At 41.7% G+C, this 14,705-nt stretch overlaps 1 protein-coding gene across 1 annotated transcript; it reads left to right on the top strand.

Annotated features, from left to right (window-relative positions):
• The first annotated feature begins 219 nt into the window (after positions 1-219).
• Positions 220-12,625, top strand: LOC308108593 (macrophage-stimulating protein receptor-like). Its single transcript, XM_080461679.1, has 21 exons — positions 220-359; positions 1,034-2,323; positions 4,111-4,287; positions 4,426-4,545; positions 5,667-5,837; positions 5,969-6,135; positions 6,675-6,804; positions 6,914-7,050; positions 7,190-7,369; positions 7,499-7,598; positions 7,952-8,182; positions 8,287-8,433; positions 8,533-8,695; positions 8,861-8,950; positions 9,214-9,423; positions 9,554-9,634; positions 9,794-9,975; positions 10,096-10,205; positions 10,683-10,848; positions 10,940-11,076; positions 11,315-12,625. Exons 2-21 carry the CDS (start codon positions 1,118-1,120, stop codon positions 11,544-11,546), a joined length of 4,137 nt encoding a protein of 1,378 aa, XP_080317805.1. The 5' UTR covers positions 220-359; positions 1,034-1,117; the 3' UTR covers positions 11,547-12,625.
• The last annotated feature ends 2,080 nt before the right edge of the window (positions 12,626-14,705 follow it).

Raw genomic sequence — 14,705 nt, 5'->3', positions numbered from 1 at the left:
AAAAGTGCTATATTAGTGAAGTTCATTTACTCTATTGTATTACACTGTACTGCATTGTATATCGAGCTGTCTATTGTATTGCATTTTCTCCTCCCCTCTTCCTGCCGCTGGTTCTTGCTTTTATGTTGATGGGTTGTACAGGATGCAGTTCGAGGTCACAGGCTGCAGTGTTCCTCTGTCGTGAAGCTGCTCGGTGCCACTGAGAGTAAACCCAGCGTCAGTGGCAGTGAGGCTGTCAGGTGAGTGTGGTCAGAGAGAGGGGCTTCACCATCGCAGGATATTTATCACCTCATCAGGACTTCTAATTAAGAAGTTATTGGCCAGACTTTCAGAGAAATTTCCACCTTTTCCAAAGCCTGGTAAGATTTTCATTTGCATACTTTTGTGGAAAGTGACTATTGTTCCACGTTACTGACTGAAGTTACACTGATATCTAATTTATTGAACTGCTCTTTTTTGTGCAGATATTTTTTCTTCTATAATAACTAATATCAGAACGGATGGTTCTAATAGGAGTTGCTGAAGAGCCATTCTTACAACCATTTAGATGTAAATGAGTTTGAATTGGTTGTACCAACAGATAAATACAGTTATTTTAATTCTGTATGTTGAAATGAACTTTTTAAGATAACATATGTATGGTGACACACATAATGTAGTTATTACTTTGTCTGTGTAAATGGTGGTTGTGGAGGCTCGAAGATTTCCACGGTTGCTCCACATGTTACTGCATGTCGTGTCTTGCCCATTTAGATTTTCAACCAGACCCTACCAACTTGTTATTTTCCCACTGGCTTTATTAGCCCGGTTGAATACACATCAGTCCCATACACTTCAATATCAAGTCGTGATTGTCTCAATGTTTTCAAGAAAAGACAACTGCCTAACCACAGACCAACTGATGCTCTTTTCCCTCTTCAGGCAGCAGTAACATGTTTATAGAATCCACCTACTCTTTGAAAGCAATGCTTCTCTGTTGAGAGTCACACAGTCTGTCTGTGAAGCTTCAACCGTCTCCTGTTTTCCCTCACAGAGCTCCTGCCGGTTCTCCAGAATGCACTATTCGAGGAAAGTATCTTGCAGGTAGCAGTCGATCACCTTGGAGTGTGACGTGGAGATGGTCACTGTGACTGCTCTGCTGGCAGTATGCATATGGATACAAACACAAACGGCCTCGGGGGAGCACAGATGTCCCTCCGCCCCTCGAGTGCTGGAGGACTTCACTGTCAAGTATTCCCTGCCACATTTTCGAACAGAAAAACAAATACAGAACATCGCAGTGAACTGGGATAGTGAGCCTACGGAGGTGTACGTCGCATGCCAGAATGAAATAGTGGCAATCGATGAGGTCTGGGAAACAAAATGGGAGGTGAAAACCGGACCTGTTGGCAGTCCAGATTGTGAAACATGCCTGTTGTGCGACATCGAGGCTGACCCTGAGGACCAAGTGGATAACGACAACGAGGTCCTGCTTTTGGATCCCGATGGAAGGTTTTTGCCATACTTGTACTTTTGTGGAAGTACTCAGCATGGGATCTGTTACTTTATTGACATTAGCGTTCCAAAGCCTCAACCTAAGTGTTTATACAAGAAGACACAAAACTTCCCAGACAACTGTCCTGACTGTCTGGCCAGTCCACTTGGTACGATGGTCAACATCGTACAACAGGCAGCAACATCTCTGTTCTTCGTAGCGGCTTCAGTCAATGAAAAAGTGACACAGAGGTACCCGAGGAGGTCCATATCTGTGATGAGGCCACTTTCAACCGAAGACGGCTTTCATATGGTCTCAAACGGCCTGACAGTTCTCCCCAGTCTGCGTGACTCTTACAGCATTGACTACATATATAGTTTCTCCACCAAGGACTATGTCTATTTTCTGTCCCTGCAGAGGGAAAATCCCTCCAGGGGCGATTCACCTTTTCAGACTCGTCTGGGACGGCTGCCCGTTTGGATTCCTGAGGCGTGGATGTACAAAGAGGTGGTCCTGGAGTGTCGATATGAACCAAAGCGCAGGAGGAGATGGAGGGACGGTTTCAGGGACATTGTGTATAACGGGCTACAGGCGGCATACTTTGGGCGAGCAGGGAAGGACTTGGCCGAAGACCTGAGGGTGGATGTGAGCGAGGATATTCTGTACGGGGTGTTCGCAGAAGTGAATGATCGGGGTGAGCCGCAAAAAAACTCGGCCATGTGCGCATTTCCTTTGACTGCAGTCAACCATGCGATCGAAATCGGTGTGAAGGCCTGCTGCAACTCAGGTACAGAGCAGCTGTCCAGAGGTCTGTGTCACTTCCAGGCTTGCGAGAGCTGCCCACATGAGGTGAGTAAACTGTTTTCTTTCCATTCTATTTTTTTTTTTAATGCTTGAGTGTCATCATAGCACAGGAGCAGTACGAAGGTCAACCTATGAACAGACAGGAAATGTCCTGTCCAGACAAACATTGTGTAATTAAATCACTTGGTAATTGTACTGCGTTAATATGATTTGAGTAATAAAAAACAAAAAAAAATCGCTTTATTGAAGACAGTACTGTGTGTGTGTGTGTGTGTGTGTGTGTGTGTGTGTGTGTGTGTGTGTGTGTGTGTGTGTGTGTGTGTGTGTGTGTGTGAGTGAGTGAGTGAGTGAGTGAGTGTGTGTGTGTGTGTGTGTGTGTGTGTGTGTGTGTGTGTGTGTGTGTGTGTGTGTGTGTGTGTGTGTGTGTGTGTGCGTGGGTGTGAGTTTGTGTGTGTGTGTGTGTGTGTGTGTGTGTGTGTGTGTGTGTGTGTGTGTGTGTGTGTGTGTGTGTGCTCAATGAAAGCAAAGGGAGGGGTGGATGAGTCAGTGTGTGACCTGCACACATTGCTACACTATTTCACTGCTCATTCAGTCAGAAGTTTCAGGCTTTCTCAGTATCAGGGTGGCAAATGTTAACATGTCAAAGTGGTTTTTTTTTGTTGTATTTTGAGATGAAATGCACAGAATGTCAAATTTTCATTGTAAAGATGCTCTCATGCTCTCTGATAAGCCAGCAGAAGAGAGAGGCTCGGAAGCGTAAATACAGATTTCCAACGTTGAATTTGAAAGCAACTCTTGGAGCCCTGCAAACGGGATTTAAAAAAAAAAGAAAGAAAAAAGGAAAGGTGTGGTCTTTCCCTTTTATGGATTTCAATGTGTGTCCTTTGAGCCTTCACAGACGTGTACTAGGAATGTGTGCCAATAAATGCAAGCTGTAAAAGCTATCTGATAAAAAGATGGAATTTCAAGGGGGAGGGTCAGCATTGGACTGCGTCTACGCAGTTCGTGTGAGTAGGAAATACAGGAATATTAAAGAAGGGAGGGGCAGAGAGAGTGAGAGTGAGAGAGAGAGAGAGAGAGAGAGAGAGAGAGAGAGAGAGAGAGAGAGAGAGAGAGAGAGAGAGAGAGAGAGAGAGAGAGAGAGACAGAGAGAGAGAGAGAGAGAGAGAGAGAGAGAGAGATGGAACACACTGGTTAACTAATAAAGCTGTCAATATAAATCTGGTATTGTATTTCTGGAATTGTGTGTTAAATACTGTAAGTTGTAATTTGTACATATCCAAACCTAAACTGTAAGCATTCAGAGTAACTCAAAAGATCAAAGACTGAGAATATTGAGCCCCCAAGTGGGAAACATGCTGGGGCAGGTCAGCTTAAGTGCTCTGGAGTGGAATGTTTACCATTAGTTTAACGTATCCTGTCTTCTTCTTCTTCTTCTTCTTTTTGGGGGGGGGAAACGTCAGCTTGACTCATGTTCTGCTGACCTGCTGTCTACTCTTTTACGTGCAAAGGTATCGGAAGTCCAGCCTTAGTCGCTGATAGTCTGCTCTAAGAAACAGTCACCAAGTAAACAGAGCTGAAGTCACTTCTGTTTTATGACCTTCCTCTCACTGTTACTATAACTGGAGGTGGGACGAGAGCATTTCCTCTTTATGAATGACTCAATACACTGTGTCCCTTTTACAATCCCACAAAAGTACACGAATAGTGATGCATTTACTGATCTCCATGTGTATCTGCCTTAAAGGATATTTGCCCTTCTTCATCAGCTGAACCTATAATCCCAAATACGTGAATTCTTAAAGCTGAATGTGGTTTTCTTGTTTGCACAGAGCTCTGAAGGGAATGACACATGCACAGAAAAGCCTACACTTGTGTCGAAGCCGTACTACAGAGTGGACCTCTTCAACAGCGAGATGAGAGACGTCCTCTTCACCGCAGTCCTGGTCAACACCATTGGGAATCACACTCTGGGGCATTTCGGTACCTCAGATGGCAGAATACTGCAGGTGAACAGACGTCTGGGGTTTTGTTAGCTGGCCTGTTTGTGTTTGAGATACATTTCTGTTCTGCTTTGTGCAAATGCATGTAATAAACATTAAATGTGACAGTCCTTGTTATGTAACCGCCCATTTTCACCATTCTAGGTGATACTTACAATGTACAGGCCAGTTGTTTTTGCCAACTTTTCGCTTGGAGACACCAGGGTATCCAGGACAGCAGCCATGCACCCGGATGACTCACTTCTCTTTGTGGTTGGAAATAAGGTGATATTTCATTATGCTATTCAGATGTGACCAAAGCAGTACACACCTCTTACTTTAGCAGTATAATGTAAACTTGTGTGTTTAGAAAGCTCAAGTAAATGGAAAAAAAAAGTAGCTCATTGGCGTACATAACACAGTACATGGGGAATGTGTTGCTGCCTCTGAGTCTGTCATCAGTTTTATGTGCTTCAATTTGAGCTATTTGGCCATTAGTTCTCCCCCTCATAGATCGCTTGCATTTTTCTTTCATGGGGCAACAAGAAAGTGTTTTGAACCTCAAGCAAGCAGTGTGAAATTATGAAAAAAATATAAATACAGGACAGGAATGTGGTCCAATCCAACCAATTTGCAAAAGGTTTTATTATAGGTTTGTATCTCTTTACTGGGTTTAATGGGGATAACAGGTGATGTAAAGTGAGAGTGGGGTCCTTATAGGTACGTCTGATTGTAGGACGTAGTGGGCAGCTTATGATACGTTCTCCGGCTGTCACAGCCGGCTCCAGGTCCTTCTTTTATTCCAAAGTACAGGTGGAGATCCACAAACACTCACTTGTCTTTTGTATCTAATACACCAATGGATGTGGTGTAATTGCAAAGAAGTGATACAAAGAAAGATAATTCCTCTCAGAAGCAACTACAAATTTAAGATGGAAATTTTTTCGAAAATGTACTTTTTTTTTTTTTTTATCCTTTTGTTTGACCCAGAGCAGTAAGAGAGTGAGAAGAATATTTGATTCATGCCTTTTCTGTTTCTGTATGTTTGGGGTTTTTTTCACGCTATGTATGTGCAAAATGAATGAACATGCGCAATTAGTGGTTGATAGTTGGAATCTCTCCCCAGATTGGCCCCCCTACTGTGGGTCCATGAGCAAAGTGTAGGTCACAGGAGGAGGGACATTCGATGTAAAACCTTAAATTCAATCAAACAAGGGGGTTTAAATGATCCACCTGGGAAGGGAAAAGGCAAAATGCACCTCCAGTAGTAAATATAACACACAAAGTAACAAAGTATTTTAACTTTTCTCATTGTCACCTTTAATATCTGTTGCATGTAGTTCCTGCTGTGATATTTATTTTTCCATCATGGCCCAACCCCCTCTCTTGCTCTCTCCTGAATCAAGATGTTCAAGGTTCCCTCTGCAGGACCCGGTTGTGCACATTTCATGACATGCTCCATGTGTTTGACGGCTCCACGCTTCATGAACTGCGGCTGGTGTTCAGGAATCTGCTCGCGGCAGCATGAGTGTACCTCACACTGGAACAAAGACTCTTGTGCGCCTGTCATAACAGAGGTAGATCTGCTGTTAAGTGTGACTGGTTAGCCATTGATTAAAGTTTAAACAGAATGAGTCACCGAGCTGTATTTACCATACTCTTCTTCTACTGAGGGAGAAACTGTTGTTGCTTATTTGCGACTTTGCAGTTTTTTCCAAAAACGGCGCCTGTTGGCGGAGAGACGGAGGTGACGCTGTGCGGCTCAGAGTTTCAGTCCCCTGGGCGACCAAGCATCATCAGTGGCAAAACGCACATCGTCACAGTGAGCTCTGGTACCGTGGCTACCGTCCTGCCTGTGAAGAGCAACAGTGAAAAGTGAGTTGCAGACGTTCCGTGTGTCTCTGAAGATGACACATCAGACATTTTCTCTTTTTTCACCCTTCTATCGGAAGCATTGCATTATACTCAACACATTCCAAGAAGTTGCCTGGTGCTGATATTCATGTGGTTATTAATTAAGTTCAAGAGCCGACGCAGGAGCTTTTCTTACACAATGTCTGACTAGGATATAACTTCTATCTGTCATTACTGCAGCCTACAGTTGGGTGGTAATTTGTCTGTGCACTATCATTCATCCAGGTGGGAGGTACTGAATCTCAAAGCAAGTGAATCAGCTCAGCTGGACGAGCTTTACCCGATTCTGTGTATTTCTTTACATTATCACAGTGTTAGTAATCTAATATGAGAAACCAATTCCAAAGGCTATATGAAACATCATCAATGCTAAAGATGATCCACAATAACTGTTCCATTTATGGTAAAGTGTTTGACTGTATGGATGTGTGTGGCTGGAAACCGCTCGTTCACCGGAGCGTCACCCTCAACAACGTTGTTCATTTTGTTTTGTAATTCAGGCTGGTGTTCAAAATTCACGATGAAAGACCAAACCAGGACCTCAACATTACTTTGGAAGTGCACGAGGGGCTGGTGGGGGGCCGCTACTCAATTGAAGGCACAGTACAGATTTGTGGCTTTTCCTTTGTGGTGAGTAAAAAAACTGAAATGCATTTTTGTCTATAATTCATTCAATTAATACTGCATGGAAATTATGTTTGTTGATGGTAAAGTCATGCGTTTGCCTGTTTTTGATCAGGAACCCGTCATAACAGACATCAAGCCTGACTTTGGACCCTTGTTTGGAGGAACAACTGTTACACTGACAGGAAACTATCTCAATTCTGGGAAACAGCGAGCAGTCGACTTTGCAGACAGAGAGTGTCAGATTCAGAGGTAAACTGCTCAAATATTCAACATACCAATGTTATTATCACCACATTGGTTGGGGCTACTGCTTTAACAGCTTTTCCCTGCCCAATTGCATATTTTAAGAATTGCATGTTTTGGTGACAGTGACTCTTGTTGCTTTCAGTGTTTCGGAAGGAACAGAGATTTCATCTTCAATCATCTGCCAAACAGCAGCCGCAACTAGTGTCGGGAAAGTACCTGTGAAAGTCTCTATTGACAACCTGGAAGTGACTGCCACCAAGATGTTCTCCTACAAGATGGACCCTGTTATAAAATCTGTTTATCCCCTTTGCAGTTTCCAAAGGTACAACACTGACCTGGTATCAATAGTTTGAACTTAAGTTGTTGTTATCTCAAAGGAAAAACTCCTCAAACGAAATAATGTTAATACTTAACGCCAGTTTCACCTGCTTCCATTCATGCTGTCACGCAGTGGCTCCAAGCTGGTCATCGAAGGTCAACATCTCGACTCCGCCCACAAAACTGTGGTTCAGTACACTCCCAATAATCGCCTCTTGCAGCCTGTCCAGAAAGTGAGTGGATTCTTGATACTCTGGTTTTGGAAGATTTTAAAGACGAAATATCTGTCACGTCTTCAGGATTACCGTGTGTTTCTGACGGCACTCAGCTGCTCTTGTCACAAATGTCTTTGTATAATGTTGATCGCAATGCAGGCGTTTTGTGTGGCGTTCAAATGACTAGCGTGCAGTTGCAGGGCTCTCTGCTTTCTATTAGTTGCTGATTTTTAAATGGTCTAGGAGTTAAGGATGTAAAAGCTATGCATGACAAATCCTTTAAATAGACAACACTATTTCTTAACAGAAATGGAAAAAAAACCTTTGTATTGTATTTATTTTTTTATTATTTTCTCCTTATTTCAATTGAGGTCTGCGATGGCCCAAAGAATGCCACTCACATGGAGTGCAGGGCCCCTGCTTTCACAGAGGAAATGCCGGAGGAAAAGTTTGAGATGGGACAGATTTCCATTCACGTTGATGGGAAGAGTGACCTCTGGAAGAAACGTTTTGACTACCACCATGACGCTACAGTCTTTCCCTTTGAAAGCGATGACAAGGTGTTAGTCCAGAAACCCGGAGACACGGAAGTTTCACTGCATGTACGTTCACTCTTTGTTTTGTTTTTAAAAAAATGCAAAATGAGTGGAAAAAATGTACTTTTCCAATATATTCTAATGTTTTGAGATGCACGTGTGTGTTACAGCACAGCAAACTGAATTCAGTGAGCACGTGTATGAAGATCGAGATGCTCATCGGCGGTGTGAACTGCAATGCTCAGGTTCTGCAAAATGAGCTGACCTGCAGGATCCCCAAAGGCCTCGTTATCCCCAGTGAGGGATTTCCTGTTAAAGTAAGACAGTGCGCTTCCACATCATCACAATACACTCACACCTCTGCTGAAAACTAAGACTAAAGAATGTCCAATTAACCTTTTCTTTTACTGATGTAGGTGTGTGTGAATGGCGAAGTTCATGATGTGGGTACGGTAGTATACCGTGAAAGCAACAACGACATAGTGATTGCGGGCATTGTCCTGGGCATCATTGCTGCACTCGTCGTCGGTGCTTGCCTTGCATTGATTGTGATGATTCATCTGAAGAAGAAAAAGAGAGGTAAGCAGGCGTCTGCTGTGTCTCAGTACATTTTTGTCAAATTCTAATGCTTTTCTGTACAGCTCTTTCATTGTTGTTTACTGTTAACTATTTACTCACTTACCCAAACATTCAGCCTGTTTTCCATCGGGTGACACGTTAATATATCATTTGTATCCTTTTCAGCCAACATAGAAAATCGTCTGTCAACAATGTTGTCACGGAGCCGTATGGGAAGCCATCACACTGCTTCTCCAACAGGTGACTACAGACGAGGTTAGACCTTCAAATAAAACCATCCATCCATCCATCCATACATCCATACATGGATGGCGAAGTTTCCTTGTTGTTCAATGTTCCTTGATTTCAACATTGTGGTTGTCACTGTAGAGAAATAGACCTTTGTGCGTTGAGCTTGGTGAAACACAAGTATGAGGCAGAATATTAGATATGAACTTCGTCAATACTATAATTCATATCGTAACAATTCCACAGAGGTGATATTTGTCTCTCTTGCATGTTTCTGTCGTGTATCACAGTGGATCTTTCCAGCCAAACATCGGGTTCAGGAGCAGTGGCTTTTCAAGGTTTACTGTACGCTGCCAGCTATGATCATTTGGCTGTTCCTCTATTGCCAAGGGACAATATCTCAATGATCAGTTTGAGTTCAGATCTTCTCGAAGAGGTCAAGGACGTGCTGATCCCTGCTGAGATGCTTCGAATCGAAGAGAGCCAGATTATTGGCAAAGGTAAACAACCCCTACTCTTTCTTTCTTTCTTTCTTTCTTTCTTTCTTTCTTTCTTTCTTTCTTTCTTTCTTTCTTTCTTTCTTTCTTTCTTTCTTTCACATTTCAATAAGCTCTTCTCTCTCTCATACAGGTCACTTTGGAACTGTGTATCACGGTTATTTGATAGACAGCAATAAACAGGAGACTCACTGTGCTGTTAAATCATTGAACAGTAAGTGAATATTTCTTTATTTCAAGAATAAAATCCATATTTTTTGTGGCAAACTAGTCTGTATATGTATATGTATATGTATATGTATATGTATATGTATATGTATATGTATATGTATATGTATGCAATGGTTTTTTTGGTTGTTTTTTTTACTGACAGGAATCACAGATTTTGGTGAAGTGGACCAGTTTCTTAGAGAAGGCATCATCATGAAAGGCTTCCATCACCCCAACATACTGTCTTTGCTGGGCATCATGTTGCCTAAAGAAGGGCTCCCTCTGGTGGTTCTGCCGTACATGAAGCATGGCGACGTGCGTCATTTCATCCGCTCTGAGAAAAGGGTAATTTAAATAAGGACACTCATGACTGATAATACTTGCTTTTTTAACCTGCCGGAGGATTGACCTTTGAAAAACATTCATTGAAATTTCTGTTTTTCTTCTTTTTTTCTGTGCCGTCAGAACCCAACAGTGAAAGATCTGATCGGGTTTGGCCTTCAGGTTGCCAAGGGCATGGAATACTTAGCTCAAGAGAAGTTTGTTCACAGAGACCTTGCTGCACGTAACTGCATGTGAGTGGGATTGGTTATGGACCCGTGCCTTGTCAGGAAAATATTGTGTTCTGCCCCATTAAAAGCTATGTAACTGTTTAGTTAGTAAAATATCACACAGAGCCAATTTTTTGCTCTTTGTTGGTTGGTCTTACATACTAAATGTATAGTTCATACAGGTTTGAGAGTTTGATGTGCCAGTTTTAGAGGAGTAATTACAGCTGTCAACGGGTCAGTTTTCAAAAAATGTATAAATTGTTGATATCATGGGTAAACTGAATAAGAAAATATAAATTTACCACATTTCAACCTGTTATAAATTGCTATTTCTCTTACCTTTTTCATGAAATCAGCAGCCGTAGCTGTTAGTTTCCCTTGTTGTTAGGAGTACTATTTCACTGTCTTCTGGTCCTCTGGTAGTGCTCCTTGCTGGTCAAGAGTTATGTTCATTAAAGGAGAGCCTCTGGGGATTAATTCATTTTATTTGATGTTTTGCAGGCTTGACCAAACGTTCACAGTGAAAGTGGCTGACTTTGGCATGGCCAGGGACATCTATGATAAGGAGTACTACAGCATTCAGGATCATAAGAGGGCAAAGCTCCCAGTGAAGTGGATGGCCATTGAAAGTCTACAAACACAAAAGTTCACAACCAAATCTGACGTGGTGAGTGCATTAGATATGGTCACGTTAACAGAGGTAGATTTTGTATTTGATACGCTCTATAGTTGTGTGAAAATGTTTATGTCTTCCTCAGTGGTCCTATGGCATCCTGATGTGGGAGCTGCTAACCAGAGGTGCCAGCCCATATCCAGATGTGGATCCTTATGACATCACTCACTACTTGTTGAAGGGACGTCGGCTGCCACAGCCACAGTTTTGCCCCGATACTCTGTAAGATTCACAAGAGCACCTCATCAATATCAACAAGCATACACATTAAAACGACAGCACATGTGTCTTAGCATCTTAATCTAATTCAACAGGGGTATCACAAATGTATGCCTGGGCTCATTTCTGTGTTACCATATGTCAGCTCACAATAGCCTTCATTCAGAGGCTTACTCACCTGCTTGCATATTTATTCACTTAAGCTTTCATTCAATCATTTGCACAATTACTCATTCCACAGCTATTTAATCATGCTGGCCTGCTGGGATCCAGAGCCAGAGCGCAGACCGAGTTTCCGTGGCTTGGTCACAGAGGTACATCAGATTCTGTCCTGTTTGGAAGGAGAGCACTACATCAACCTGAAGCTCACCTATGTCAACCTAGACCAGCCAAGACCTTACCCCCCCCTAACTGGATCTGCGGATGAGGCCGAGGACTCCGACTCGGACGGAGGCCATAGTGACGCCAGCTGAAAGGGAAATGCCAGAGGACTCTTGGACAGTATCTCACGATCCAGCTAAATGTTGGAAGCAAGTTTCCTCGTCAGATTAATTGTTTGTTTTACGGAACTGGGCGACGCACCTGGAAGATTTCACTACTGATTTTAAAGACACTGTTGGGCCTATAAAGTCAAACTGGAGGCCAAACCCTGCTGGAAGTATCCCTTCATGGTTACAACATTTAATTTGGATCAGAATAGGGGCAACATGTAAAGACTTTTTTTAAGCACATGTTTGAATGAGACAGATTGAATGTAATTGTGCTTTTTGGTGTAGACTGCGATAAGGTGCTGTATTGTGGATAAGTATGGTTCCTATAATAGGAAGTCCTATGAATAATGACATGTGCTCAGGGCTCAACAGTTTCACCATTTTATCTGTTCCATGGACATGAAATAAGTTATGGGTCAAATTATTTAAGATGCAGAGATTCAGAGGCAATAATACGCAAAAGCTCTACACAAACTATGTTACCCAGAGGGTGAGTGCCCTGTGCTGTTCTGAAACATATCCAGTACCTGAAATTATCACTAGAGGGCGCACTGTGTCCCATTCTCATTCTGCAGCAATGCTCAGCTCTACAGAAAATATAACTAATAATTATCTGAGCCTCATATTTCCATATACACAGCTTCTACTATGAAAAGGTGGCAAATTCAGTCTTGCAACTCAATAAACACACAGCAGCATAGGTTATACTTTGGGGATTTTCTTTTTTTCTTCTTGCATTGGAATGGAATGATCAATACAAAAATAATCCAAGACCACTTACGCCATGAGTACTGATTTTCAAACTCAACACAGCAATGATATCTGCTTTAAATGAAAACGTTGATTATGTTGATAGACAAGTTTTCTGATAGATGATTCGGTTCTGATGTACTTGATGTTTCTCTGACCGTTTTCCACTTTCCACTTTTAACCATGTCACCATATGAAATGTCTCTCACTTGGCATTATTTTGAATAAATAAACCTAAGGAGAAAATACAGCAGATACACAGGCAATGATTAAATTTACAAGGGCATATACATGTATGCATATATAACTGCAAAAAAAAAAAAAAAAAAAAGGCCCTTTTCTGTGTGGACAAAAGTTCTTCGTGCAAGTGGATTATCAAAGCCAAAGAGGAAAATGAAGCTGAGTGTGATGGCACAGGTCTAAAGCAGTAGGGCTCTTGTTCTTTGCCAGGTAGATGAGAGGAAAACACACACTGTTAGAGGTCTGACTCATGTCAGTTCAACCAGAGTGAAAGCGGCATGCCCCCGCCTAATCTGTGTATCTAGCATTTGTAACACTCTGTGAATAATTTATAGAGTAAAACAATCTTTAGGAACTGAAGTGGTAGGCTCTGGCATAACACAGGTAGAGGAACGAACTATAAATATGCAGAGATGCTCTCAGTTAAGGGCTGAAGCGAACAGATTTGCTTTTATTGAAGTCAAACTGAGTCTCATTTGTTGAAATTGCACTGCTCACTTAAAGGGTTTACCATTTAAAAATATTCATGGATTCAAGGAAATAAAATGCTAGATTGCTTCCGATTCAGATCGTTTTAGAAATATCTCCAGACAGTGTCGTGCAGTGGTGAAGCAGATGTGTTGGTGATGTTGCACAAGTAATCACCATTGCTCTTCTGCACACAAGCGCGAAGCAGTTATCATTGCACATGGCTGTTCCTCAGCCCCAGCTGATCAACCAAAACAAAATCACTCCTTTTTTAAGCACTCCGATGCTTTAAAATGTCTCAATAGATTTTATTCAGGTTTGTCCTCCAACCCAACATGGTGTCAACTTGCAGGGTGATCTTATAATTAACTAGCCAATGTAGCCTCTTTAAGCATTTTGAATAAAGTTGGACATGTGACAAGGACGCTGGCATTGAAATCAGAAGTTAAAAAAAGAAAAAAGAAGATTGGCAAGATGAAACACGTTATGCTGGGGAAAAAAAGATTTGTTTTATACAGAAATTAGTTTTGTGTTCTGACAGATCTGACATTTTTATAGAGTCTATATCAATGTGAAAAGAACAGAAAGGGAACAAAGTTTGTGCAATTACTCATCTATTATACTTAAGAGAGTTCTGTTTTTATTGCATTGGGGATGATCCAGCGGCTCATTGTAACTCCCCCCTCATAAAAATGTGAGTAATCTTTTGTACGGCATGCATGAACTTATTACAGTTTAGTTGCATCATCATGTGTGAAGATGAAAACAACGTCCTTTAAGATACTGAAGGATATAATGATTTTTGAAATACTGACAGAGGCCAACATGCACTTTAAGTCGAATATGTCAGGTCACATCTTTGAGAAATGCTCGCCTCTCTCTTGGAATTACATTTTAAATGATGACATGTTGTCAATAAGTGCTGAACTGGCTTCACCTGTAATAATTAAATTGAGCTTAATTGCATTTGACGTGTCCAGAGTGTACCCTGGCTTTGCCCACATATAGCTGGGATCGACTCCAGCGCCCTGCTACCCTGAACAGGATAGAGTAAGATGGATGGATGGATGGATAACTACATTTAAGATGACCCTGGAGCCATCACAAGCTTAATAAAATATCCCCCAAAAATTCCATACATTTCTTTTTCCAGAGCATGAGCAGCGCTACCCAGATTGATGTCATTATCCTCATTCTTGATTAAACACCCCCGACCATCCCAACAAAAGAGACACGCATTGAAATAAACCAATCGTGAACACCATCACCAAGTTTCAGGTGTTCTTTGGATTCAGAAGCAGCAGATATCTTCTTCCTCTTACGTTACACACGCATAGAATATAGCTGAACTGAATAAAGATAAAACCTTTAAGTATTTGGTCTACATTTCTTTTTGTTGTTTTCAAGTATATAGAAAGAGATATATAGACGCACACAGATATATGTATATATATATATATTTTTTTTCTTTTTCTTTACACTTGAATTTCACACTGCCTTGATTTTGGAGTGGAGTTTTGTTGAAAACAGCAAAAAAAAAAAAAAATCAAAAATCAGACAGCAGCTGTGGTGTGATCCATGACAAACTGGACAAGCAACAGTCGCTGTGTTTAGTTATTTCCTGTCAAGAAAAATGCAGATTTGTCCTAAGCAGAGAGGAGCCAAGTACGTACCACATGCATG

This window comes from Lipophrys pholis, assembly GCF_963383615.2.
Source record: "Lipophrys pholis genome assembly, chromosome: 4".
Classification (NCBI taxonomy): domain Eukaryota; kingdom Metazoa; phylum Chordata; class Actinopteri; order Blenniiformes; family Blenniidae; genus Lipophrys; species Lipophrys pholis.
The sequence above is the reverse complement of the archived record's forward strand: the minus strand, read 5'-3'. Positions and strand labels throughout refer to the sequence as shown.